This window comes from Elephantulus edwardii, unplaced genomic scaffold, assembly GCF_000299155.1.
Source record: "Elephantulus edwardii isolate Elephantulus edwardi_28Jun2011 unplaced genomic scaffold, EleEdw1.0 scaffold00453, whole genome shotgun sequence".
NCBI classification, from domain to species: Eukaryota; Metazoa; Chordata; class Mammalia; order Macroscelidea; family Macroscelididae; genus Elephantulus; species Elephantulus edwardii.
The window spans coordinates 696618-722105 of NW_006400203.1; the positions used below are offsets into that span (position 1 = coordinate 696618).

At 36.9% G+C, this 25488-nt stretch overlaps 1 protein-coding gene across 1 annotated transcript in view; it reads right to left on the minus strand.

The window, feature by feature from the left end:
• The window catches only part of LOC102845032 (pre-mRNA 3' end processing protein WDR33-like), a 111041-nt gene extending 85830 nt beyond the window's left edge, over positions 1-25211 (minus strand). The window contains exons 1-6 of the mRNA XM_006902809.1: positions 25008-25211; positions 19830-19898; positions 10831-10935; positions 6567-6662; positions 4501-4652; positions 2632-2729 (exon numbers count right to left, since the gene is read on the minus strand). Coding sequence (XP_006902871.1) covers positions 2632-2729; positions 4501-4652; positions 6567-6662; positions 10831-10935; positions 19830-19898; positions 25008-25211 — 724 coding nt within the window. The remainder of the gene's footprint in view (positions 1-2631; positions 2730-4500; positions 4653-6566; positions 6663-10830; positions 10936-19829; positions 19899-25007) is intronic.
• Between the last annotated feature and the right edge of the window lie 277 nt (positions 25212-25488).

The window sequence follows — 25488 nt, forward strand, 5'->3', positions numbered from 1 at the left end:
AGATGTTCACTGAAATGAAAAATAAACTAAAATATTAAAAAATAAATAAATAAAATGTTCTGGAATGCTATGGTGGCCTAGTGGCAAAAAACTGTACTGCAATCCCAGAGGAGCGCTGTTCGAATCCACCAGATGCTCTGCTAGAGGAGGGACAATCTCCTTCTGTACCTGTCAGATCTGATTTGATGCTACCCACACAAAATAATAATAAAAAAAATTAATAAAAGAAAAATGTTCTGACACCATAGAATTACTGTTCATAAAATGTTTTTGTCCATTCTATACTGCTAAGGCTTTCCAAAGTCTAAACACATTATAATATTTAACAATTACAATTTCAACTAATAGAGATAAAAAACATAATGCTGGGACAAAGAATAAAATTCTAATCAGGCTCTGAACTAATTTTATGTTTACTATGTCATTTAAGCGACCATTTAAACCAAAGAAAAACTGACAACTTTTGAGTTGCGGGGTTGGAGAAGAGTAGTGAACATCCCATCAACTGCCAAAAGAACAAACAAGTATGTCCTAGACAAAGTGCATCCAGGGTACTCCTTGGATAAAGCTTCATCTCACATATTTCGGGCATGGTGGTAGGAGAGGCTACTCCCTGAGAAGAACATTATGGTGGGAAATGTGAAGGGTTCGTAAAAGAAAGGAAGCTCCTTAATCAGGTGGACTGACACACTGACTACAGCAATGAGCTTTATGTGTCAAGAGTTTGTGAGGATGACATAGGATATAACTGGGTTCACAGGGTCGGCAAGGATCGTACTTGACTCAATGGCACCTAATACCAACGTCAATAAGTCTCTTGGATCTTCATGCTTACCTATAAATAAACTCAAGATAAATTATTAATACCTTCCTACAGTACATAGGGAACTATAATGGCTTACTGATAATGAACAGGGTTCAAACACACCAGCTTTTCCATGGAAGGAAGAAAGGCACACTTCTATCTTTAGAGGAATTACCACTTCTGAAAATCCACTGTAGGGTCAGCTATAAGTCAGTTCCAATCTGACAGTCCATAACAATGTAACAGAGTAGTACAGAATATGATTGTCTTCATAGTATGGATATACAGTAGATGCTGTATTATTTTGCTAGGTATCCTCATCAATTTCTGTAGCTGAAAATGAAATCCATCAAAATTGTACAAAGTCAGAAATATTTATGCAAAAGTGATCTTACCAAATGGCTCAAAATCGCCAGTAACTGTCTTTTCCTATATACTTTATAATGATATTTATAAAATTTATAATTAATACCTTAACTTCCTTGAACAGAGGGAAAACTTTTTTGAGTAGCCCTTGTCTACAGCACCAAATCGCCCATGTTAAGTCTGCATGAGAAAAGGACTTTACATGTAGGGCATACAGAAAGCAAAAGCATAGAGTGTGGCTAAGAAAACAGCTTTCACAGTCCTAACACTGGAGCTCTGTCAGCGTAATCTGTAGGGAGTTGCCTTGCCAACCCAGATATCATACACAGCAGTTTTTAGTGATTCAAATCCACTAGTGGCTCAAAGGGAGAAAGGCAGGTAACATCATCCTATGGACTTATAACCTCCAAAAACCTAGCAGAGTCAACCAGGTTCTGAGGCAATGAATTTGAGTGGCTTTTTTTTAAGTAACACAAATTTATTAGTCAGATTTAGAAATCTAAATTTTCTAAATCTGACTACTAAATTAGTGGGATTCAGTAAGAAATGTAAATGTTTTTCTTTGATGTATGTATTGCACTTCTGTATGCACTGGATGCAATGCATTTTGTAACTACACTTAATCTATACATTGATTATAGTGAGAGTTAAGTTTACAACTTTTCCATGTTATGAAGTCTAAAATTAAGCAAATCCAAGTGATAATTTGAATCTCATTAACAGCATGAATTCATAAAGGTTAATTAATAACGTAACCAAGTTATCTGTCCTAAATTTAGGTTCAAGAGGGCTAAGTGATAAAAATGCTATACTACAAGATCAACTGCTTTTATAAATACAAATTCCGAGAAGACAGATACGGCATCTTTATCTTGCAAATTAATTCATACTAAAAATAGACAAAAGAGAAAATATTAACTACTCAATTAAGTATAGTTAGTATTTTAGGAAAAGGTATTCTTGGAACAAGAGAGAAAATTTAACAAAGCCCTAACACAGGCATACTGAGCAGCACAAACCTAGACAGGACACTTGTATTTCATTCCTTAAAAAATTAAAAAATAACTAATAGTAAGAAAAAAATTAAAAAAAAACAAACAAACAAACAAACAAAAAAACCTGAAAGATCAGATGTTCACTTTTGGGGGTTTGTTTTTTATGGTTTTGTTGTTTTTTTAAACAAAGTATGATAGAGATGGTCTAAATATTAAAAAACAAGAATTTAAATACAGTAACTAAAAACTAAGATTAGGAGTAAAATTTTTAAAATAATAGTATATGAGAAAAAGTGTAGGTTCTTTGGAAGAGCCTGATAAAGTTAGTACAGATTTTTTAACAGAAAGAAAAACCACCTGAATAAAGATAGAAGTGAATATTGTGGTATTATGATACTGTGATGTTTTTAACAACAGATGCCTTCCCTATTTAAATATTCCAATGAGTACTGTTAGTACACATACCTCGGAGAATTCTTTCCTCATGGCAACGAAGAAAGTCCCAGATTCTAACAGTGCCGTCATCAGAGCATGTAGCAAATTTATTATCCGTGGGTGAGAAACTGGCCTCTCTAATCGCCTCCTTATGTGCCTGGAACATCTTGACGTTGTTCATGTTCGACTGCCAGTATTTCACATATCCTCCGTGATCTGCTGTCAACATCCACATGTCATTATGTGAGGGGGGAAAGAAGTCAGCATTTAACGGATTATCTGTGCTTCTCATGGAAAAATCAAACACTGTGCTGAGTTATAAACAGGAAGGGGGAAGTATGCAATGGTGGAAAAGCCCTTGAAAGAGATTTGTGTCAGCTAGCATATGTATCTTAATGAAAAGGTGTTAATTTTTACTCATCAATATGTAGACAAATTTATCTATGTATTTTTAGTACTGATGTAATTCCTACTTCCCACAAAAGACTAGTCTTACAACAGATTAAAAAAAATTAAAAATAGATCTGTATCGACAACTGGTAAAACAAAATTAATTCTGTTTGAAATATTCATAGTAATGGTCTTCTAAATCACACTGGAATACTGCTCAAAAATGAACATGACATTCTCCATCTCCATCAGATCCTATGTCAAATGATAAGCTGGGGGTGGAGGGAGCTAAAACACTCCCAAACCTCAACCTGGCTATAGAAAAGACTGGTTATCACCCATCCATACTTTGGGATTTTCTTCATTAATTAAAAGATCTCAGGAAAACTTGCACACCTTCTTCCTGGTAAGCTATCTCATGAATGAGGTTGGTTCCTTTAAAGAAAAGTAGGTTCAGACTTGGATTTAAATGCAAAGAACTCAGTAAGAAGGAGACACTTTTTCCTCTTTGCTGTGAAAGACCATTAGGTTTCTCAACTCTAAGAAAGCAGTTGAATTTCTAGTTCCAATATATAAGAATGTATCATGTGTGGAAACTCAATGTACAGGAATGATAATAGGTCAAGTCCTTAAAAACAGAAACATCCAGTAATTTGTGTTAAGATTCTGAAGGCAGGAACAAGTACAGTGAAATGGTTCCACAAGAATTTCAAACTCCTGTCACACAGGAGTGGACCACCACCCTAAAGAACGCTGCTTAGCTTTATTCTGAGGCTGCAGCAATTCTTCAGACTTATTTGAAGCTTCTTCACCTCCCCCCACCCAGTTTTACCTTACATATCTCACTGGTACGTAAAAATATATAATCCACTGAACTTAAAATAAACTCTACTTCTTGAACAGTTGCGTAACTCATGTCACCAACAGTGAAGCAGAAATCCTAGAATCTTCTTGACAATGCTGTGCTTACAGCTTCAAAGTTTGAAGAACCCATGATTAATACATACTGTTTGCCACATCCAGAGTTATCTGTGACGAATTTTTGTCCTACTATTCTTTTTAAGTCATGGAATGAACAAGCCACCCATTTCTTCATTTAAGCCTTTTGTCTTATATTGTGTGAACTCTGAAGGTGTTTTCTTTAAGCTTAAGATTTTATTCAGTTATGTAAATACTGGATTCTTTATTTGGAATAAAATATTCTTGTCTTACATAGTAGTCAATAAAAAGGAATACGGAATACACATGATTAACCATAAATGAAGAGAAAACCAGCGCAAAATGCGGCAGACAATACATCTCCAACTTATTGCAAAGGCCACACTACTTCAGAAAAGTGCCAGCAAATTGGTAAATGTGTGAAAAACAAAGAAAAATACTGTGTTTTTAAGGTGCAGAAAGATTCCTAGGATCTGACAGAGCCCATGCATCTCTGCACTGAAAATACACTTAGAAAATCGTTTAACCATGACAACAGGGACTACATAAAATGGTATATTGTGTATAAACCTGGCCTCTCTAATCGCCTCCTTATGTGCCTGGAACATCTTGACGTTGTTCATGTTCGACTGCCAGTATTTCACATATCCTCCGTGATCTGCTGTCAACATCCACATGTCATTATGTGACCAAGTCATGGCCCTCACTGGGCTGTCATGAGCCTGTGAAGACAGAAAACATTTATAAGGTACAAAGGGTATGTAATCCAAGGTATTGTTGTTGCTGTTGTTAAGTGCCATCAAGTACAAGAGTGAGTCTAAAATGATTCTGAATCCTGTCCCATTGTGTGTCATCCTCACACATCCTATATACCAGAGCCCACTGCAGCAGGGTCAATGCACCTATTTGAGGATCTTCCTATCCTTTGCCAACCTTCTTTCAAAGCATCATGTCCCTCTCCAAGAAATAGTTCTAGCAACATGCCCAAGGTATGTGAGACAAAACTTTATCATCTTTGTCTGCAAGAAAGATTTCAGTAGCACTTTCTCCAAGATTTATTTGTTCTTTTGGCAGTCCATGGGATGATCCAACACCACTGCTCAAAGGCATCAAAATTCTTCTGTCCTTATTCATTGTCCAGCTCTCAGATGCAGAGTAAATGATCAGAAAGAACACGGCCTACATCAGATGCACCTTAGCTCTAACTGACATCATTACTCCTTAGTAATCTGGATGTAACTGTAAACTTTCCCAATGTAATATTATCTCTTGATTTCCTGACTGCTGGTACCAAGAGTGTTGACTGTGGATCCAATTAAGATGAAATCATTGACAGTTTCAATCTTTTCTCCATCTATTATGATGTTTGGTTCAGTGGCAATAATTTTTGTTTTCTTTATGTTGTGATAAACCACAATAAAGGCTACATTCTTTGGTCTTCTGCAGTAAGTGCTTCAAGTCCTCCTCACATTCAGCAAGCAGGGTTCTGTCATCTGCATAATGAATGTTACAGATGCATTTTCCTCGGATTTTGATGCTACATTCTTCTTCATAAAGTCTAGCTTCTCAAATAAATTGATCAGCATACAGACTGAATAGGTGCGGAGAGAGAATACAACCATAACACATTTCTTAATTTTAAACCATACAGTGTTCCACTGCTCTGCATTTTGGTCCAGGTATAGGTTCGAATGAGCAAAAATTAAGTGCTCTGGGATTCCCATTCGTCCCAGCGTCAGTCATAACTTGCTATAGTCATTAAAGCATTAAGAAACAATCTTCTGGTATTCTTTACATTCTGCCTGGATCCACTAGACATCAGCCATATTATCCCTGGTGCACGGCCTCTTCTAAATCCTGCTTGAACTTGTGGAAATCTCCTATCTATGTTCTGCTCTAGGTGCTTCTGAATGAACTATTTTGCTTGCAGGTGATAGTTCAATAGTTCCCAAGTTCTGTTGGTTCACTTTTTCAATTAATCCAAGAGATACAGGAATATAACTTGAGGGAGACTGGAGAAAGGCCTTGGTGAGAGCGAGACCCCCGGGATAATGGTGGTAAAGAGACTGTGGCATTGATGAGGAGAAACTGTAGCGAAGTGAATTCAAAGCAGCACTGAGATAAAGGCCACAGATAAAAAAGTTTTGCTGTTCTTGCTGGATGATAGAAGGAAAAGCTGACTGCTGAACCGAAATGTGACTCTTAACTAAGGAATTGTGCCTTACGACTGTTGGGATAAAACCTGGATTTACATTGCCCCAACTCTCCAATTTATTTCCCTAATAAACCTCATTCTCAGTAGCACAGCGACTGAGTCAAACAAAAAATGCTGAACTTAATGACTGCTGAAAATAGGTGGCAGGACTATTGGGGATGGCATGTCTGACCTAGCAGATGTTTGCGGACAGTTCCCCTTTATGAAGTGGGTAGAAGACAGACTCAGCCACCTCTGCTCCTTCCACAACTAAAAAGCAGTCTAACCTTTCTACTAGATCACCTTTCTTTTAGGACAAAGCATCAAGAATATAAATTGGCTCCCCAATGATATGCCTGCCTATTTGTAATTTTAATAATGCCAAAAAAGTACATGTATCTCAAGTATTGCAGCACACTATAAAATTATTTATTATAGTTACCTGTAATATTGTTTCAAAATTGAAAGTGAGTCCATTCCATAGGGTGAATTCTCCACTGGAAGCTCCAGTTACTAATCGTCTTCCTTCTGGAGTCCACTAGGAAAGAAAGTAACACAGGTTAGTATCAATTTTTAAAACAAATAAATTGTTTACTTCTAAAATAACTGACATTTAGTAGAAGACAGTGGCTTTAGCACAGCTCAAATTTATAACCAAGCACTTTCTCAGAAAAGAACTTATACTAAATGGAGCAAGGGAAGCTCAAGCATATTAACACATAAAATAAAATATCGAGTATTATGAGCACTTGGTTAAGTTTTACATGTGCATAAACACTGAAGGCTAACATTTGAAGACAAAACATGTAAAGACTATTTTTCTAATATACAGCAAAAACAAAACCAGCTGTCTCTGAGTTCATCCCAACTTCTGGCAACTTCATGTCGTAAAATGTAAAGAGAGCTTCAGATAGTTGTGAGCTTTAAAAGTACAACTTTCGGCCCTCTGCCCGGGGCGGGCTGCGCTTGGCCCCTGGCTCGGGGCGAACCATCGTGGCCCTCAGGAGCAAGAAGGCAAGCAGCTGTAACCCAAGACCACCAGTAAGGTGATAAAGCGTCCTCCCGTCCCCCCTTTATATCTACGCCCCTGTTCAGCATGAAGAAGCCAGAGAGTCGGCATCCAATTCCCAAATCAATAAGACAGTTGGTTTAATTACTATTGGAAAATGCTTGTCATTCCTCTGTAGCATCTGGTCCCCACTGGACCCTCATCATTTCCTTCACCTGCTCCCCCCACTGACCAAACTGTGCAGCTCTGCAACTGCATCCTGGCCCATCCTCACCCTTCTGCCCCCAACCCTCACCTCCTTGTACCCCCAATATGTTTTTCCCAATAAAAAAAAATTTAAAAAAAAAGACAATTATAAAGCATTTTGACAACATAAATAAAAACCTAGTGATTTAAAAAAAAAAAAGTACAACTTTCTTCTAAGGTATCCCAGGCTGACTGGAACTGTCAACTTTTCAGTTAACAACAAAGCATTCAAAAGTCTATACCAGCAAGGACTCAGTGGGCATAATCAACCAAGTCACCAGAAAACATGAAAAGATGAAGGATTCTGTTTACTAAAACAGCTAGTGGTCCAATCCAAGGCAAAAATATTTGAACATTTTATGAAAAGACATAGTAACAAGATAAATCAGCTTAACTATCAAGTTTATCAAATGTTTGCTGGCTAGTACAACTACCACTGGGAGGATCAAAAACAACTTTGTTCTTCTGTTGTTCTTTGTGCTTCTCTTGCATTCACAGTATAAAGGAATGACAAAGCCTGTGCTAAACTCCCTATCAAATTATGAGTCACACTGCTGACTACTACACTTTCAAATTTAATAGTATTATGTAATTATTTAATTATATTTCTATTGTGCACTTTTCTCCTACAACTTTCTAGCTTCAATCCCAACTACAATTACACCTAACATGATACAAAATAAAATACTTCTATTTTACACATTCAGAAAAAAAGTTTTCCAGGGTAAGTTCAGAAGGTATTAAAATATACTGCACACACAACTGCCGTCTTAAAAGTTTGACAGCACCAATCTAAGGCACACCTACTGGTCTCCCTCTGTCCAGGACAAAGAAGACACAAGAAAATAAAAAGACCCAGAGAAGCTATTAATCCAAAGGACAAATTTGCCACAAAGCCAGAAGCAGATGGTATTCAAATTTCTTCACTAAATATTTTGAACAATGATTCTAGAGAAGAATCATGATCAAAAGAAAAGAATTTCAAGTTCTCAGGAACTCCAGACTATTAAGTGGAAGAGAAGTTAAACTCAGAAAAATAATGCCTAGAAACAATGTTTAGGCTTTAAACAAAAAACATTCCTTGAAGTCCTTGAATCTTAATTAGCAATAATTTTCTTTTTCTTTTTTTTAAATTAGCAATAATTTTCTTCCTTAAGTACTTATATTCTTTAACCTTCAACCAGGAGAGAATATATGAATGGGACCTTCTAAAAATCAAATCCCTGTGCACATCAAAAACTTCTCCAACAGAATACAAAATACACCGATTGGACAAAAAAAAATATATATGGTAATGACATATTTCGAGAGTTGGACAATGACACAAAGGATGACAGAAGAAGAATCGATGCCTTCAAATTGTGGTGCTTGGAAAAGAGTACATTCCATGGACTGCCAAGAAAACAAGTAAGTCTGTCTTGGGAGAGGGTGAGATCAAGTTTCTCCTTGGAAACTATGATTTTGGAGCTCCATCTCACATACTTTGAGCACGTGGCCAGGAGAGACCGGTCCTTGGAGAAGGACATCATGCTTGGAAGGACAGCATAGGAGAGGAAGATCCCAGATGAGATGGAATGATAAAATGACTATGGCAATGGGGGTTGGCGCATTGGAATTACTGAGACTGCCTCAGAACACATAGGGTCCTTATGGGTCACAACAAGGACATATAAGACTCTTATCTAAAACTTAAAGAATACTCTAGCACCTCGACAAGAGAAAGGCAAACAACCCAACTACAAAATGGACACAGGATATAAACAGATACTTCACCAAAGACATTCAGAGGGCAAACACATTAAGAAATGTTTAAAATCCCTAGCTATCAGATATGCAAATCAAAACAACTATATCATCACACCCCAGCAACAATAGCAAAGTACATCTGGGCTGCAAAACTGCTTAAAAAAAACCCAACAACAAATGCTGGCAAGGTGAGATGTGAGAACTCTTATTCACTGCTGGTGGGAATGTAAAATGGTACAACTGCTACGAAGGCCATCTGCTGCTTTCTAAAAAAGATGGAAATAGAAGTATCATTTGAACCAACAATTCTACTACTAGAAATATATCCTTAAAAACAAACAAACAAAAAACACAAAACCTACAGTCACAACTCAAATAGATGTATGCACACCCATGTTAATTGCTGTATTATTCACAACAGCAAAGAGATGGAAGCAATCCAAGTGACATCAACAAATGAATGGATAGAAAAACTATGGTATAGTTAAACAGTGGAATACTAGGCAGCACTGACAAATAAGGAACTCATAAAGCGTTCTACAACATGGTGGATCCTGGAGGGCATTATGCTGAGTAAAATATCTCAGTCTCAAATGAACAAATACTGCATAGCACCACTGTCATAAACAAGGTCTGACATGGGAGATTGGCAGAATTGGATAAGAGGACAGATAATGAACACTGCATTAGAAAAGATGAAGGAAAAAAATTGTTTAAAGGAAATATGTGATTAGGCATTATATGTATGACAACAGCCCAGAAGAAGAAGTACATAAATCACTGCAAAGAAAATGGGGGGGGGGGGTTTTTTTTTAAAAAAAAAAAAGTGAACTGGAGGACAGGGGAAGGAAAGAAGAAAGGGTAAAATGTTAAACAATGAATAAATGAAAAATCTACCTTCTCTGTAAAGTTTTATTAAAATCACAATTAAAATGTTAAAGGTGTAGAATTGATGTATATGTTACTTTGTATAATCTTAATAAAATTATTTTTATGAAAAATTAGTAGAAAATTTTAAAAATAGATGAAAGGGAAGAATATTTCAGCAAGAATAAAGGATCTACGATAACAAGTAAAAAAAAAAAACAACAAACTTTTTAAAACAACTTTATAAGCACGTCTGCTATAACATTGTATCTGTCATTCTCAAAGCCCACTGTAGTAGTCACTTTCTCAATCCATCTTGGTGAGGGTTTTTCTCAGCATAATGATCAATAGATAATGAAGACGGTGTCGGATAAGGCAATATTCAGATCTGTTGTTGGAATTGCTGTAAGTCACAGCTAACTCAAGGGCACCTAACAACCTCAACAGAGAGATTCAACTTTTCTAAGGTATTTCTATACTAATGTCAATTAGTAAACTTAATTCATCTTGAGATATACAAGAACTCTTTCTGAAAATTTAAAACCACAGAATGCACTGCTACTATAAAAAACACTACTATGAAAACATTCCTAGTCAGGGTAAACTAAAAAAAAAATTCTATAAAAATTGCAACATAAGGTGAGAAAGGCAAAACTAAAATATTTAGTATTCTTAGTAAATCTTAACACAGAGGATACAGTAAGTAGCTAAAATAAAATTATTAACAATACACTGGTTCTTATTAGAAACTTAGAAACTTAAACTTTTGCTTCTCTATCCTATGAAATACAATAAGCAATTTACATTACTCTGAAAAAGTATCCAATATAATACTTACTCTGACAACAAAAACTGGGCACTTCACTTTATTTGTTGATGTTCTAACAAATTTTGTTGTTACTGCATTCATAGGATTATTCAGCATTCCTATTGGGGGGACAAGCTACAAAAAGAAAATAGGGATTTTATAAACACTGATAGTAGAGAGTAAAAACTGGTGACACATCATGATATTACACATTTAAAGGCAAAAAGTCTTTAAAGTAACTATTGTGGGGGGAGGGCTGGGTGGGGAGAAAAGCGCAACAATGAATGAAGGGCAATCCAAAGTCTGTAAATTTTCATTGAAATTAATAATAATAAAAAAAATTAAAAAAGAAACGTAGATTTCCAGAAACTCTTCCACAAAGACACTAGAAAAGCAAGGTGATAATTGTGAAATGCTGGGTTGTTAAGGTAAACATAAAGAGCACTCCAAAGAAAAAATGAATGAAAACCACCATACAAAGGCAAGACATCTTGACACACAAAATAAAAAGGTAAAATAAATAAATAAATAAAAAGTAAATAAACAAAAACTTCAAGAAGCACAGCTTGACCATTTTGAACTGTAGATAGTAAGGACTGGCAGAGTATCCTAGGCTCCTCTGTGACAAAACAAACTCTGTTCCAGGGTAAGTGCTCCATTCCTGGACAAATCCTTGATCACACTTGACCTGGGTCACATTTTACAGACTCAGGATCCTCTCACATAAACAGAAACTCTGACAAGTATCCCAATCTCACATTAGATAGGTAGACACACTGTCACAACCCAGAGACCTTGGTTCTAGAAACCACAGTAGTAGTTAGCGCATCAGTGTTTCTTAGAAAAGTAAACAAAATCCAAGTAGTGATTTCAAATAGCTATTAAGGGTTTGTTGGAGTTCTGTTTAATGAGTATTTCCAATTCTGTTATTGTCTAGCTTCTTTCCTTTCTCCTGAAGGTCTTTCCGCTCTATTTCGCTACTTTGGTTTTTCCTCCTTTTTACCCTTCTATTCTGACACTCCTTCCTTTTAGGTGTTTCTAATTTTTTTAAAATGTCTAAACTTGTCTTGTATCAAGAGACATATACACCACCCTGTGGTCAAAAGGAAAAATCACCTCCTGCTTAACATGATCACCAAAAGACTGCACTCAACTCCAGCCCAATCTGCTCTGAAATGCTCAACAAAAATCATCAATAGAAGGGAGCTCTGGTGGCCTAGTGTCAAGAAGCTGCGCTACAATCCTAAAGGCACATGGTTTAAATCCACCAGATGCTCTGCTGGAGAAGGAGGGGCAACCTCCTCATGGGCCAGTTGGATCTGATTCGACAGTATTCAATAAGAAAGAAAAAGAAGGAAGGGAAAAAAAAACACAAACCCCACATATACCAAAAAAGTCAACTGCAGTGCTCGCTTCGGCAGCACATATACTAAAATTGGAACGATACAGGGAAGATTAGCATGGCCCTTGTGCAAGGATGACACGCAAATTCGTGAAGCGTTCCATATTTTGGACCCTGAAATTAATGGGTGTGTAACTAAGGCTAACTCCTTTCACCTACAAATTTCGTCTTTGGATACAAAGGTAAGTGTGGATAGTCCTTAGGGAGGGACTGTTTAAAAAGAGGCAGAGACACGGTTCGAATCCAGCAGATGCTCTGCCGGGGAAGGAGGGACAATCTCCTCCTGTACCAGTCAGATTTGATTTGATGGTACACTCACACAAAAATAATAAAAATTTAAAAAAAAAAAAAAAAGAGGCAGGGGGGGAAAAAAGTCAACTGCAAACACTTTCATCTTCTAACATATCCAAGAAAAAGACAGAAAAGCACAAACAGAGAATTACTAAATGAGTAAACAGCACTATCAAATGATCAAGTAGTACAACTAAAAAGTACAAAAAATAAACTATAAAAATAATACAAAGATAAAAATACAACAGTATAATGGAGGTAAAGGACAACTTTAAATCAATAGGAATAAAGGGGAAGGGATGAAGAAAATCTTATCAAAATGAAAAACCAGAGGAATAAATGCTATTGGAACTTCCTTGTAAGAAATAAGAAAATACAAAGATAATTGTCTTAAATTGAGAAAAATTTCAAGGAAACAACAGATAAAATCTTGGGATGAGGGTGGGGAACAACAATGACATAGCATAATACACACGCAACATAAAACTACAGACATTTTAAAAATGGAGAACCAAATAGATAAAGAACAGAAAAAACACAAATGCAGCAAACTGAAATTCAAAATATTAAGGTTAAAATTTCAAAAGCACACACTGAAAGAACAAAAGGACAGAGACAACACAACGGATTCTGGTTCCCACCATTTCAAACTCCCCCTGCTCTTGTTCTATACTGCACTATATGAAGATAATTTATTGAAAGCTGGCCTAGGCTTTGTAATACTGATTCCCTCTCAGTTAGCATGGTTTGCCTCTTCCAGAATGAGCAGTTTTTCCAGATACTATATTACAAGTTGACAACAGGTGAAGGGCATCAGGGTATTGGCTACCTACCAAGGAAACAACTTGGATGTAGACAGACCTGTTTTCTCTGATGCTCTACTGAGGAAACCTTGTCCTTGTGAAATTATTTCAGTTTCATTACTGAACGATCTAACTTACTAACTAGAGCTTTATGCTGGTACAATATGTAGGGAGGTGAAGGACAGTAGTAATCCAAAGAAATTCTCCAGCAGTTTGATTCCACCAGTGAATCAGAGGGCGAATGATGGCCAATTCTTCTCTTGTGATTTATAGCTTCAGACACTCAATGAATGATCCTCTAGGTGTCAGTTCTGACTAGAGGGAAAAAAAGGAGCATGATAATGTAAAAAAGATGGAACAGGGGAGCTCTGGTGGCCTAGTGGCAAGGAGCTGCAACTATAATACCAGAGGCGCACGGTTCGAATCCACCAGATGCTCTGCCGGGGAAGGAGGGACAATCTCCTCCTGTACCAGTCAGATCTGATTTGATGGTACACTCACACAAAAATAATAAAAATAAAAACAAAAGAATAAAAAAAAAAGATGGAATAAGATGTCTAATTAATTAATTAATCACAACAATAACTAGAGATGAGGTCAAGGGGACATCAAGATGAACTGAATCGTTTAGACATTTGAGAATAACTTGTTATGTTATGTGCCATCAAATCGCCTATGACGCAGAGTGATTCTATGTACAACAGCTCTATACCTTACTCTATCCTGTGCCAATCTGTTTCTGACACCCCTAGCCCCATTACCCCAAGTCACTGAATCAATCCATCTCACAGAGGGTCTTCCTCTCCCAAGTATGACATCCCTCTCCAAGGACTGGTCTCGACTTGCAACATGTCCAAAGTATGTCAAGTGAAGCTTCAAAATTCTTGCCTCCAAGGAGTAGCCCGGCTTAACCCTCACCAGGATGAACCTATTTGTTCTCTTAGCAGTCTATGGTATATTCAATATTCTTCTCCAACACCACAGCTCAAAAGAATCAATTCTCTATCATCCCTAGTCACTGTCCAGCTCTCTGATGCATAGCACGCAACTGCAAAAACCATGACCTGTATCAGATGCACCTTTGTCTGCAGACTGACATCACTGTTCTTCAGTACTTTGGAGAGGTCTCTAACAGCAGACTTGCCCATAAAAATATGTCTCTTAATTTCCTGGCTGCTGGTGCCAAGAGTGTTGACTATGGAGCCAAGCAAACCTCTTTACCATCTATCATGACGCTGCCAATGGGCCCAGTGGTGAGAATCTGTTTTCTTGAGCCTCAATCCACATTGAAGGCTGCAGTCCTTGACCTTCTACAGAAAGTGCTGCAGGTCCCCTCCTCAGTTTCAGGAAGCAGGGTTGTGTAATCTGCATAATGCAGATTATGGATGAGTCTTCCTCCAATCCTGATGCTCCATTTATCCTCACAGAGCTCAGTCTCCCAGATAATCTATTCGCATACAGATTGAAAAGATACTGAGATAGGACACATCCCTGGCGTACATCCTCCCAATTTTGAGCTACGCAGTGTCTCCTTGCTCTATTCTGACGAATGCCTCCTGTTTCAAGTACAGGTTTTGCATTATCAAGTGTTCTGGGATTCCCATTCTTCTCATAGTTAGCCACAGTCTGTCCACACAGTCAAATGCCTTTGTATCAATGAAAGACAGATAGACATTCTTCTGATATTCTCTGCTTTCAGCAAAGATCCATCTAACATTAGCTAAAATATCCCTAGTACCACGAACTTAAAAATTTAAAAAAAAAGTTTTTAAAGAAAGAGTAAAATACAGAGTCACCTCCAAGCAAATAAATAAATTTCCTAGACAACTACCCAGACTACTCATTGAAAGAGATTCATATTTATTCCCATTCCAAATAAAGGCGACCCAACAGAGTGTGGAAATTCTTAAACAATATCACACAAAAGCAAAATCCTGCTGAAGATTGTCCAAAAACAACTAGAACAGTACATTGACAGGGAACTACCAGAAATGCAAGCTGGTTTTAGAAAAGGTCGTGGCAATAGAGACTTTACTGTCAATGTCAGATGGATCTTGGCAGAAAGCAAGAGTACAGGAGGAATATCTATCTGTTTCTTTGACCATATGAACAAATCTGACTGTGTGGATCACAACAAATTGTGGCTGACCTTCAGGAAAATGGGAATGCCAGAAGACTTCATTTTGCACATGTGAAACCTATACTCAGATCAAGCAGCAGTCAGAACAAAGAAATACTCCGTGGTTCAAAATCAGGAAAGAAGTGCATCAGGGATGCAACCTGTTTGCATACATTTTTAATCTATATGCAAAACACATCATTCAGGAGACTGGGCTTTATAAGGAATGTGGCATCAGGATTGTAGGAAGATCCATCAACAACCTACATTATGCAGATGATACAACCTTACATGCTGAAGTGTGAGTAGGACCTCAAGTGCTTGCTGCAGAAGGTCAAGGACTATAATCTTCAATATGGATTAAACCTCAACATCAAGAAGACAACTGGGGCAACTGGCAGCACGAGAGGTGGAAAAGAGATTGAGATTGTTAACAGCTTCAGCATGCTCAACTCCATAGTCAACACTCAGAACCAGCAGTCCGGAAATCAAAAGATGAATTGCACTGGGAACATCTGCTGTCAGGGACCTCTCTAGGGAACTGATAAGCAATGTTGTCAGTCCAGAGCCTAGGGTGGACCTGATCTAGGCAAGGCAAATTACTTGTCGTGAATCAGAGAGCTGGAAAATGACTAAGGATGACAGAAAAAGAACCGATGCCTTTGAACAGTGGGGCTGGAGAAGAGTCTTAAACATACTATAGACCTCCCAGAAAAAAAAATAAGTATGTCTTGGAGAGGGTGAAACAAAGTTTCTCCTTGGAGGCTAAGATTTTGAAGCTCTGTCTCACATACTTTGGGCGCGTAGCTAGGAAGGTCCAGTCCTTAGAAAGACATCATTCTGGAAGGGTAGAGGGAAAGCACAGGAGAGGAAGATCTCAGATGAGATGGACTGATTCAGTAACTGGGATAATAGGGGTAGGCGTGTCAGTCAGTGAGACTGGCTCAATATAGCGCAGGTGACTGGAAAGCACATAACAACAAACAAATTATATAACAGAAATATTCTAAGGATATGGGAAACACTAAACCCTTCCTTTTTCATGGTTTCCAACTTCTGCATTCCAACCACCAAGGTCTGCATTTCAATCACCAAGCTTTATTAATGCATCCTGATTGCATGTGTGGTCAATTTTGTACTGCAAAATTAGTAAATATCTTCAATTTTCTCCTTTTTGGCTTTAGCTGTTGGCATATATTTGAATAATAGTATCTATAGTTCTTCCTTTTACATATATGAATAATATTCTATCACTAGCAACATCTACCACTAGGCCACTATATATTAAAACAAAAACTATTAAACCTAATGGAACACTTGAACTTTAGTTCATGGCTCCCCCTGCTGACATCCTTAAAAGGGATCACAAAAGGAAGGACCGAAGAGAATGGGGGAAAATGTGGAACAAAATCCAAATCACAAAAAACCAGGAAAGCTAACAGATCTGGGGTAAAATGGATCCTCCACAGGCCATTAGTTATCCTTCAAACCTAGACTGAAATGATCTCAGTGACTCAACTTTAAGCCAGTAGACAGACCTAAAAATAATTAGTAACACCAAGAAGCAACACACTCTTTAAAACTTCAACTGTTATGTGACCAAAAGGGAAGTTTTTGTGAGGAGTTCTGGTGGCCTCATCAACAGAGTATTATGTTGCTAATCAAAAGGGCATCATTTGCACAATGATAAATATCTCTGGATAAGAAAGAAATCTGAGTGGACCTGAAAAATAACAAGAGAGAAAATGGAAAGAGTGCTGTCACAATGTGCGTACTGAAATGACTACCAGGGAATGTAATGTATAAGAACTGTTGGATGAGAAACCAATTCACGTGTATACCTAAAAGTAAATCAGAAGAAAATTATAAAACCAAAATACACTCAAAGACTGTCAGCAAAATTAATAATACAAAAAAAATAAGTAAATTATAAGACAAGTCCTCAACAAAATGCAGAAAAGCAGACAGAACAAAGAAATCAGCCAAGTTTTATTTATTTTTTTTTTTAGAAATCAGCCAAGTTTTAAGAATGAGAGCACTAAAATGACAGGAATTAATCTAAGCTGACCAAAATGGATGACAGAAGACTCTGAAAATTGCACTGGTGCGCACAAGGAAGAATTCAAGATACTAAAGAGTTGAATAGAAGATTTCAAAAGGCAGCACGGGATGACAAAGTAAAACATTATAATGAAAAGTGCAAGGAGTTGGAGTCAGAAAATCAAAAGGGCAGAACTCTCTCAGCATTTCTTAAGCTCAAGGAACTGAAGAACAAATTCAAACCTCAAGTTGCTATAATCAAGGATGCTTTGGGCAGAATAGTAAATGATCCAGGAAGTATTAAAAGAAGATGGAAAGAATATACTGAGTCATTGTATCAAAAGGAATTGGCAGACACAGAAGAATTTCATGAAACAACATTTGAGCCTATGGTGATGAAAGAAGTAGTTCAGGCTGCTTATATTGAATGTATCATGGACTGCTAGGAAAACAAACAGATTCATCCTGTAAAGCATTAAACCTGGTGGCTCCTTTGAGGCAAGGATTCTGAGGCTCCGTCTAACATACTTTGGATATGTTGTAAGGAGGGACAGTTCCTTGGAGAAGGACATCATGCTTGGGAGGGTGGAGGGACAGCGCAGGAGGGGAAGGCCCTCTATGAGGTAGATTGATTCCGGGATGGGAGTGTCAGAAACAGTGCGATTGGCACAGGACAGAGCAGAGTTTAGGGCTGTTGTACATGGGGTCGCTATGAGCCGCAAGAGACTCGACGGCACCTAACAACAACAACAACAACAACAACAACAGTATCAATAACACTGAATGTGACGGGAATAAATGCATAGTCAAGAGAAAGAGTAGGAGAATCACTAAGAAAACATCAATGTGCTATCTACAAGAGACATTTTAGAAAAACAAAGAAAATTTCAAAATAAAAAAAGTGAAAAAAACAATGAGAACTGAGGCACAAATGGAGGCTTATACACCCATGTTCACAGCAGTGTTGTTCACCATCACAAGAACATGGAATGTTCAATCAAGTAGAATGGATTGAGAAATTACAGTACATAGAATGGATTGAGAAATTACAGTACATTCACAAGACAGAATACTACACAGCACACAGGAAAATGATTCTGTAAATCACTACCTAACTTGGGAGGGACTAGAAAACCTTATGCTAAGTGAACCAACTCAATCCCTTAAGGACAAAGACTCCATAATAAGACCATTATTAAAGGACATGTATAAGGATCCAAGGGGGAGAAGGTGGGAACAGAAGGGTGAAATTGGGGGGGTATGATGTTAATCTCTGAGTTGCACAATTTGATGGAGGGAGGGAGGGACAGGTAAAGGAAATGGGAAAGATCTAGTCTAAAAAAACAACATATATGAACATTGTAAACCAGTATATAATAAAAATTTTATTTAAATTTTTTAAAAAGTAGAAAAAACAGGAGTAAAGATCTGAAGTGGCAATATTAATTTGTGATAAATAGGCTTCAAGGCAAGAGCCAGTGTAAGAGACAATGGATATTAAATAACGATCAAAGAGTACACCGAACAAGAACACCTACCAATCCCAAGACTTAGTAAAGCCAAGAAACTGAGATCAAATAGATTTCTATGAAAAAACAGGTAACAGTAGAAAATTTATTACACAGCCTACAGTAAAGGAGAGAGAACAAGAAACTTGACAAAGACACAAAAGCACTAACACAATTAAACAATTGGATCCCTTAGACATACATAGACGACTCTAACCACAAAGAGTATTATAATACACATTCTTTTCCAGGTTTACACAGAATCACTCTAGCACAATTATAAGGGATGGGAAGAGAGAAGAGTAAACAACAAATATTTTAAGTTGGCTGATGGGAAAGGAAATATACAGTAAGGAAATGGTCAGAAATTTAATTAATTAATGATTAATGTAATAAAGCAACGTATGAATGACTGCATGAAAAACCAATTTGTAAAATCAAACAATTTCTTTAAAACATTAAATTTTTAAAAACTAAACCGAAAAGGCTATAAATTAATGATGAAAACAAATACAAAAGATTAAATACATTATTAATTATAATTAAACAAAATAACTGATTAAATTTCTCAAATTACTACTTCCAGTTAACACAATTAAATATTGTTTGCCATAATTTAGCTTGAAATAAGAATTATTACACAGATCTTTAGGCAATTTATCCTTTTGATAGATTCTGATTTCAATCATTCCAAGTTAAAGGCCAGTCAAAATAAAAATTACTTACTACTTTTTATATTATGTATCTTAATTTTTTCTTTGTATCTTACTTTTTAAAAGCCTAAATTTGAATTAGAGTTCACATATCTTTAGATGGAAATTATCTTAACAAGTTTTCTATCTGCTAGTATGAGACGTCTCACGTACATCATTATAATAACCTGCATCAGGCTGAATTGCTCGCATATCTCTCTGGTCTCTTTGCCATATTCGATTCTGTTAAAAAAAAATAAACACAATATGAGCATAAAATCTACTGGTATTTCATTTAAATTACTAACAAAAAGTAAGCTATATTTCACTCAGAATAGGTTCAAATGTTAATTTTTTACTTCAAAAGTATTATTTTTCTTAAAAATTTTCCACTTTATCCTATTGGCACTGCTTAGAATTTCCCACTACACATATCAACACCCACCCACTCATCCAATATACTGTGGATCCCAAAATAATCTCACAAATGACCTACCAATGCTGCAATAAAAGAAAAGTCAAACAAGAGTATACAAATCATTCCAAATTCCTCCAAAATACCTTGCATAAATAACTTCTCATGATTTTGTTCCTGGTAGTCTGCATTTGTATTAAACTCCTCTTTGTACTTAATTCCCCAAATTAATCCTTTATGTGGTTTTTCAACTACTGGGTTTTAGGAAAACAATTTGAGATTTCCCTCTTAATCCCTAAGGAGTTATGTGTCTTCATTTTCTACTCCAGAAGGTTGTTAACTTTTGTGCGAGATGACTGATACTTTCTGGGTTAACTGTCTATAAATAAATAAAAATTCAGTCTTTGTCTGGCTCTTGGCTGTAACCTGCTCTGTGACTAGAGAACAGATCAATATATTATGGAAATGAAGATCCTATAAACCAAGCAAGTGAAGTACCTATAGTCAGTGTCTGTGGCCTACTGACAGACTCATTTGGAAGGAGGGGTGTGTGTGAGCAAGCGAGCAAGAGAATATGAATTTGAGTGAGAGTCAAACCCCCTGCGGGGGGTGGGTGTGTGTGTGTGTATACACACACATACACATATATATATATACACATATATATATATACACACATATATATATATACACACATATATATATACACACACACATATATATATACACATACATAATGTCAAAACCCCCAGAGGTTTTTAAAATAAAAAAAAAAAGTAAAAATAAGTAGAAAGGAAGCAAAGAACCTCCTAAAAGAGGTACAATACAAGTAAGTAACCTAGGTCCACAGTCAGTGGCGACTGACTGCAGAGACAAAAGATATCTGAGGATAGGCCCACAGGCTAAGAGGAGGCATGCACAGCACAGAAATAAACCAACATGCTTACTTGGTCTAAAGATAAGTGAGCTGCCCCACTCTGCAAAGAACTTCCAGCTACATATTCACTGATCCTAATCCTACGCTGTAACTGTGTTGGCTTGCGTTACTGTTTGATACTGGAATCTACACCATTGGTATTTCAAATACCAGCAGGTCACCCAGGGCAGACAAGAGTAAGATCTCGCAAAAGAAAAAGTAAGAAGTAGGACTGGCCATCAACTTCTGAAATAACTAGACTTTGAAAAAACTATGAACTACAGAAGAACATGGTTGTATACAGTATCAGAAGATGACCCACTTACATTGGAAAGCACTCAAAATAAGAGCAGGGAAGAGCTGTTTCTTCTAACTAGAGTCTACCATAATGACCCAGATGGAATAAAGCTTTAATCCCATCAAGGTCCTTCAAATGCTAGTGTGGCAAGACTCAAAAGGAGGACAAACAACTCCAAACAACCATTAATAACTGGAACATGGAATATATAAAGCCTGAATCTATGAATATCAAAAGTTGTCAAAAAATAATAACGGAAGCTAAGAAGGATTGTTAGTGGCCAATCTGAATCAGATAATCACATCATCTATTATCCCAGAAATGACAAACTGTGGTGGAATGTGAGGCATTCACAATCAAAGCTAACATTTCTATTCATATTCATACAAGGAAGTCCTCTTAATAAAACTACTAATCAAATATATTCACCAACCACGAAGACCAAAGATGGAACATCATTAGTGATATATGAAAGTAAAATCTTAAAAACTATTAAAAAACAGCTGCAACAGTGCACTGATAGGGAAATGTAAGAAATTCAAGCTGGATTTTGTAGAGGACTTAGCACAAGACACGTCACTGCTGGTATCAGATGAATCTTAGCTGAAAGCAGAGAATATCAGAAAGACATTTACTTATGTTTTATTTATTGACTATGGAAAGGCACTTGACAGTGTGGATCCAAAGAAATCATAGGTAACATTCAGAAGAATGGGAATCTCAGAACAATTAACAGTGCTCATGGGAAACCTACACGAAGATCAAGAAGCAGTTGTCCAAACAGTATGAAGAAATATTGTATGGTTTATAAACAAACAAAAACTAGAAAAGATAGCAATCACACTAATAGGAAAATACCCTAAAGAAACCAGAGCCATGACGCAAACATATATATATGGACTCCCATGTTTACTGCTGCATTATTCACAACAGCAAAGAGATGGAAGCAACTCAAGTGTCCATCAACAACAAATGGATAGAAAATTCACACACTGGAATATTATGCAGCATTGAAAAATCATGAACTTGTAAAACATTACACAACATGGGTGAACCTGTAGACATTATGCTGAGTGAAAGATGTCAGTCATAAAAGGGTACATACTGCGTAACACCGCTGTTAAAAAATAGGATTGACATGGGGTTGGATGGAGAGTAGGAAAAGAGAGGATAGATAACAAACACTGCATTGGAACAGATGAGGAAAGAACTGTTTGAAATAAATATATGATTAGGTAAGATATGTATGGCAACAATCTAGAACATGAGGTGCATTTCAGTGTGGACTGGGGGAAGGACAGGGAGGAAAATGTGCAACGATGAATGAATAAATAAAAATAGAAAAGGTGTGCACAGCGGTTGTATCCCATCTCAATACCTATTCAAACTGCATGCAAGGTAAATAATCTGAGAAGGTGAACTCTATGAAGAATAATGTGGGGCATCAGGGATGACAAAGACACAACTGCAGTAAAAAAGACTTTAAACACTTATAGAAGATCAAAGACTACAGCCTTCAAGAAGAACTATACCTCAACATCAAGAAAACAAAAATCCCCACCACTAGACTTAAAGGTAGAATCATGACAGAAAACACTGAAGTTGTCAATTATTTCATTTTACCTAGACTCACTATCAATACTTATGGTAGTAGCAGTCAAGAAATGAAGATATGCTGCAATGGAGAAATCTGCTGTCAAGGACCTCTCTAAAGTAAGAGCAAAGATGTCAGTTTAAGAAATAAGCTTTTTAATTTTAAAATAAAAATTAATTTTTTATTGTTAGTATTTTAATTGCTTTTACACATCTAAAAGTTAGCCATAAATAAGGATGACATAAGAAATTGATGCTTTTGAATTGTGGAGTTGGTGAAGAGTACTGAATATCCCATAGGCTGTCAAAAGCACAAGCAAATCTGTCTTCAATGAAGTGCAATTAGAGTGTTTCTTAGATGCAAGAATGATGATACCTGCGGGAGCCAAAGGTGTTTAAGCAATATGGAAAGTATGACTCAAGATTTTCTGTGGGTCGGAAGAATTTGTGTCTGTTTTTGATTGGATAATTAGAGTTAAGTTTCGGCCAATGAAATAGTGTTAAGTGTTAGTATTAACCTATAGGAATAGTTAGGCTAGTAGAGTAAGAGCCAATAGGAATTAGGTTAGAAGCTATCTGGGCTAAGGGTATATAAGAGGACACAGGCAGAAGGGCGGAGAGCTTTTTGAATCACCAGAATAAAGAAGCATCGAACTGCAACAAATCCCAGTGTCGTGTTTTCCTTTATCCCGCTGGCAGGGCTGGAACGCGGCAGATACCTCATCTAATGTTGTGTCTATTTTCAAGAAGAATCATTGTTTGGAAAAAGACATGATGCTGGGAAAGGAAGAGGGTGAGTGAAAGAGAGTAACTTCAACAAGATGGACCGACATAGTGACTACCACAATGGGCTCCAACATATCCAAGATCATGAGGATGGAAATGACACAGGATAGAGCAAATTTCAGCTCTGTGGTTTATAAGGTTGCTAGGAGTTACAGGTGACTTGATGGCACTAACAACAATCTCTGTTGTAGCCTATTAATACTGATCCTGAGCTGTTGTTTCCATTTAAAACCCTTTAACTATTACTATGGTCTATATGGTCATTGGAGCATACTGGCAAAAACAGAAGCAGGAGACTAACAAGAGAGAGAAATGGCTGATGTAAGAATTTGTAAAAAGGGAGGAGTAAAAGTATGTCTGACAACTCTTAGGTATCAGCTTTAGGCTAAGCCTGATCATTATCCCTCCCAATGTTAGACAGGTACTAAAGCTACTACTTAAAATTGCCTAACATGTTACTTTTTTTAACCTCTGAATCTTTTTATCCTCTATATCCGAAACAAGCTCATTTTGCCTGTATGCAAAGAAATCTTTTCTCATAAATCTAAAGCAATGACATGCAGACTGATTTGCACAGGATATTAAAGCAGACCAAAATTCAATAAAAGTGAAATATATAGATCACAAAAGCTAATTCTCAGGTTAAGAAAAGAGAATATGCAAGAGGTCTGGGCAGATCCTTATTCTGCCTTTACTTACCCACCTGGAGTTACTTTTCTCCCATAAGCCTATAGCTGGTGCTCAACACTCAAGGAATAAAGGCCCCTGCCCTGACTGGATTTACCTACCATCAGAGGATTAGAGAGTCTTGTTCTTTGTCCAGTCCCAAAGAACTGGTTGATGTTGATAGTTATTTTTGTTCTTTGTTTTTCCAATTCATCTATGAGTTTAATAAAAAGATGCTGACATTTTCATGAATCTATAGAACAGAACCTATTTTCACCCTGAAATTTAACTCTACCTTAATTCTATGATGATTTCTTGGGGGGGGCGGGGGGCGGCGTGAGTGGGTGTGCTGGACTGGTGATTAGAGGCCCTATTTAAGTGGCCTCATGAAAGCCCTGGTTACTACAAACCAATCAGTAGGCCATTCAAATCAAACTGTCATGTAGTAGGCGCAAGATAAAACCATCTACTCTCATAAAAATTATAAAGGTTTTGAAATCTGATGGAGGGTTGTCAGGCATTAACAGCAGGCTTAGGGTGGACTGATTGTGTTTTAGTTTGGGGGAGCTAATGGTATCACTTTAAAATCCATCTCATCCTACTGATTTAAGCACACTTGTTAACACTGAGATTTTTTTTTTTCTTTTAAAACAAAGTTTGAGCATCTGAAACACTCACCTCCAAATATTTAATTACAGATGGATTGTAGTCTATAGTTTTTCGGTTTACAGCTTTTCTCATGCGTTTTCCATCAAAGGTAAGCTGTTGCATTGCTTGCTGTTGGGCAAAATCTGGTCGTTTATAGAAGAGCTGTCGAGGTGCCTGATGCTGGAATCTTGGCATATGGAAAAAACGAGGAGGAGAACCAATTTCTGTAGCCATGATGATGTCTTCTTTCTAAGACACTAAGGTAAGGAAAAAATACTCTCAATACAAGTATCAGGATCACAATAATAGCAAAGTTCATTAAGACAACAAAGAGATGGAAAGAAACCAAGGGTCCATCAGCAGACAAATGAATAGGACGGTGCAGTCACACAAGGAAGTACCACACAACATTAAGGAAAGAAACCAAGGGTCCATCAGCAGACAAATGAATAGGATGGGGCAGTCACACAATAAAGTACCACACAACATTAAGGAACAAAAATAAAGTTTA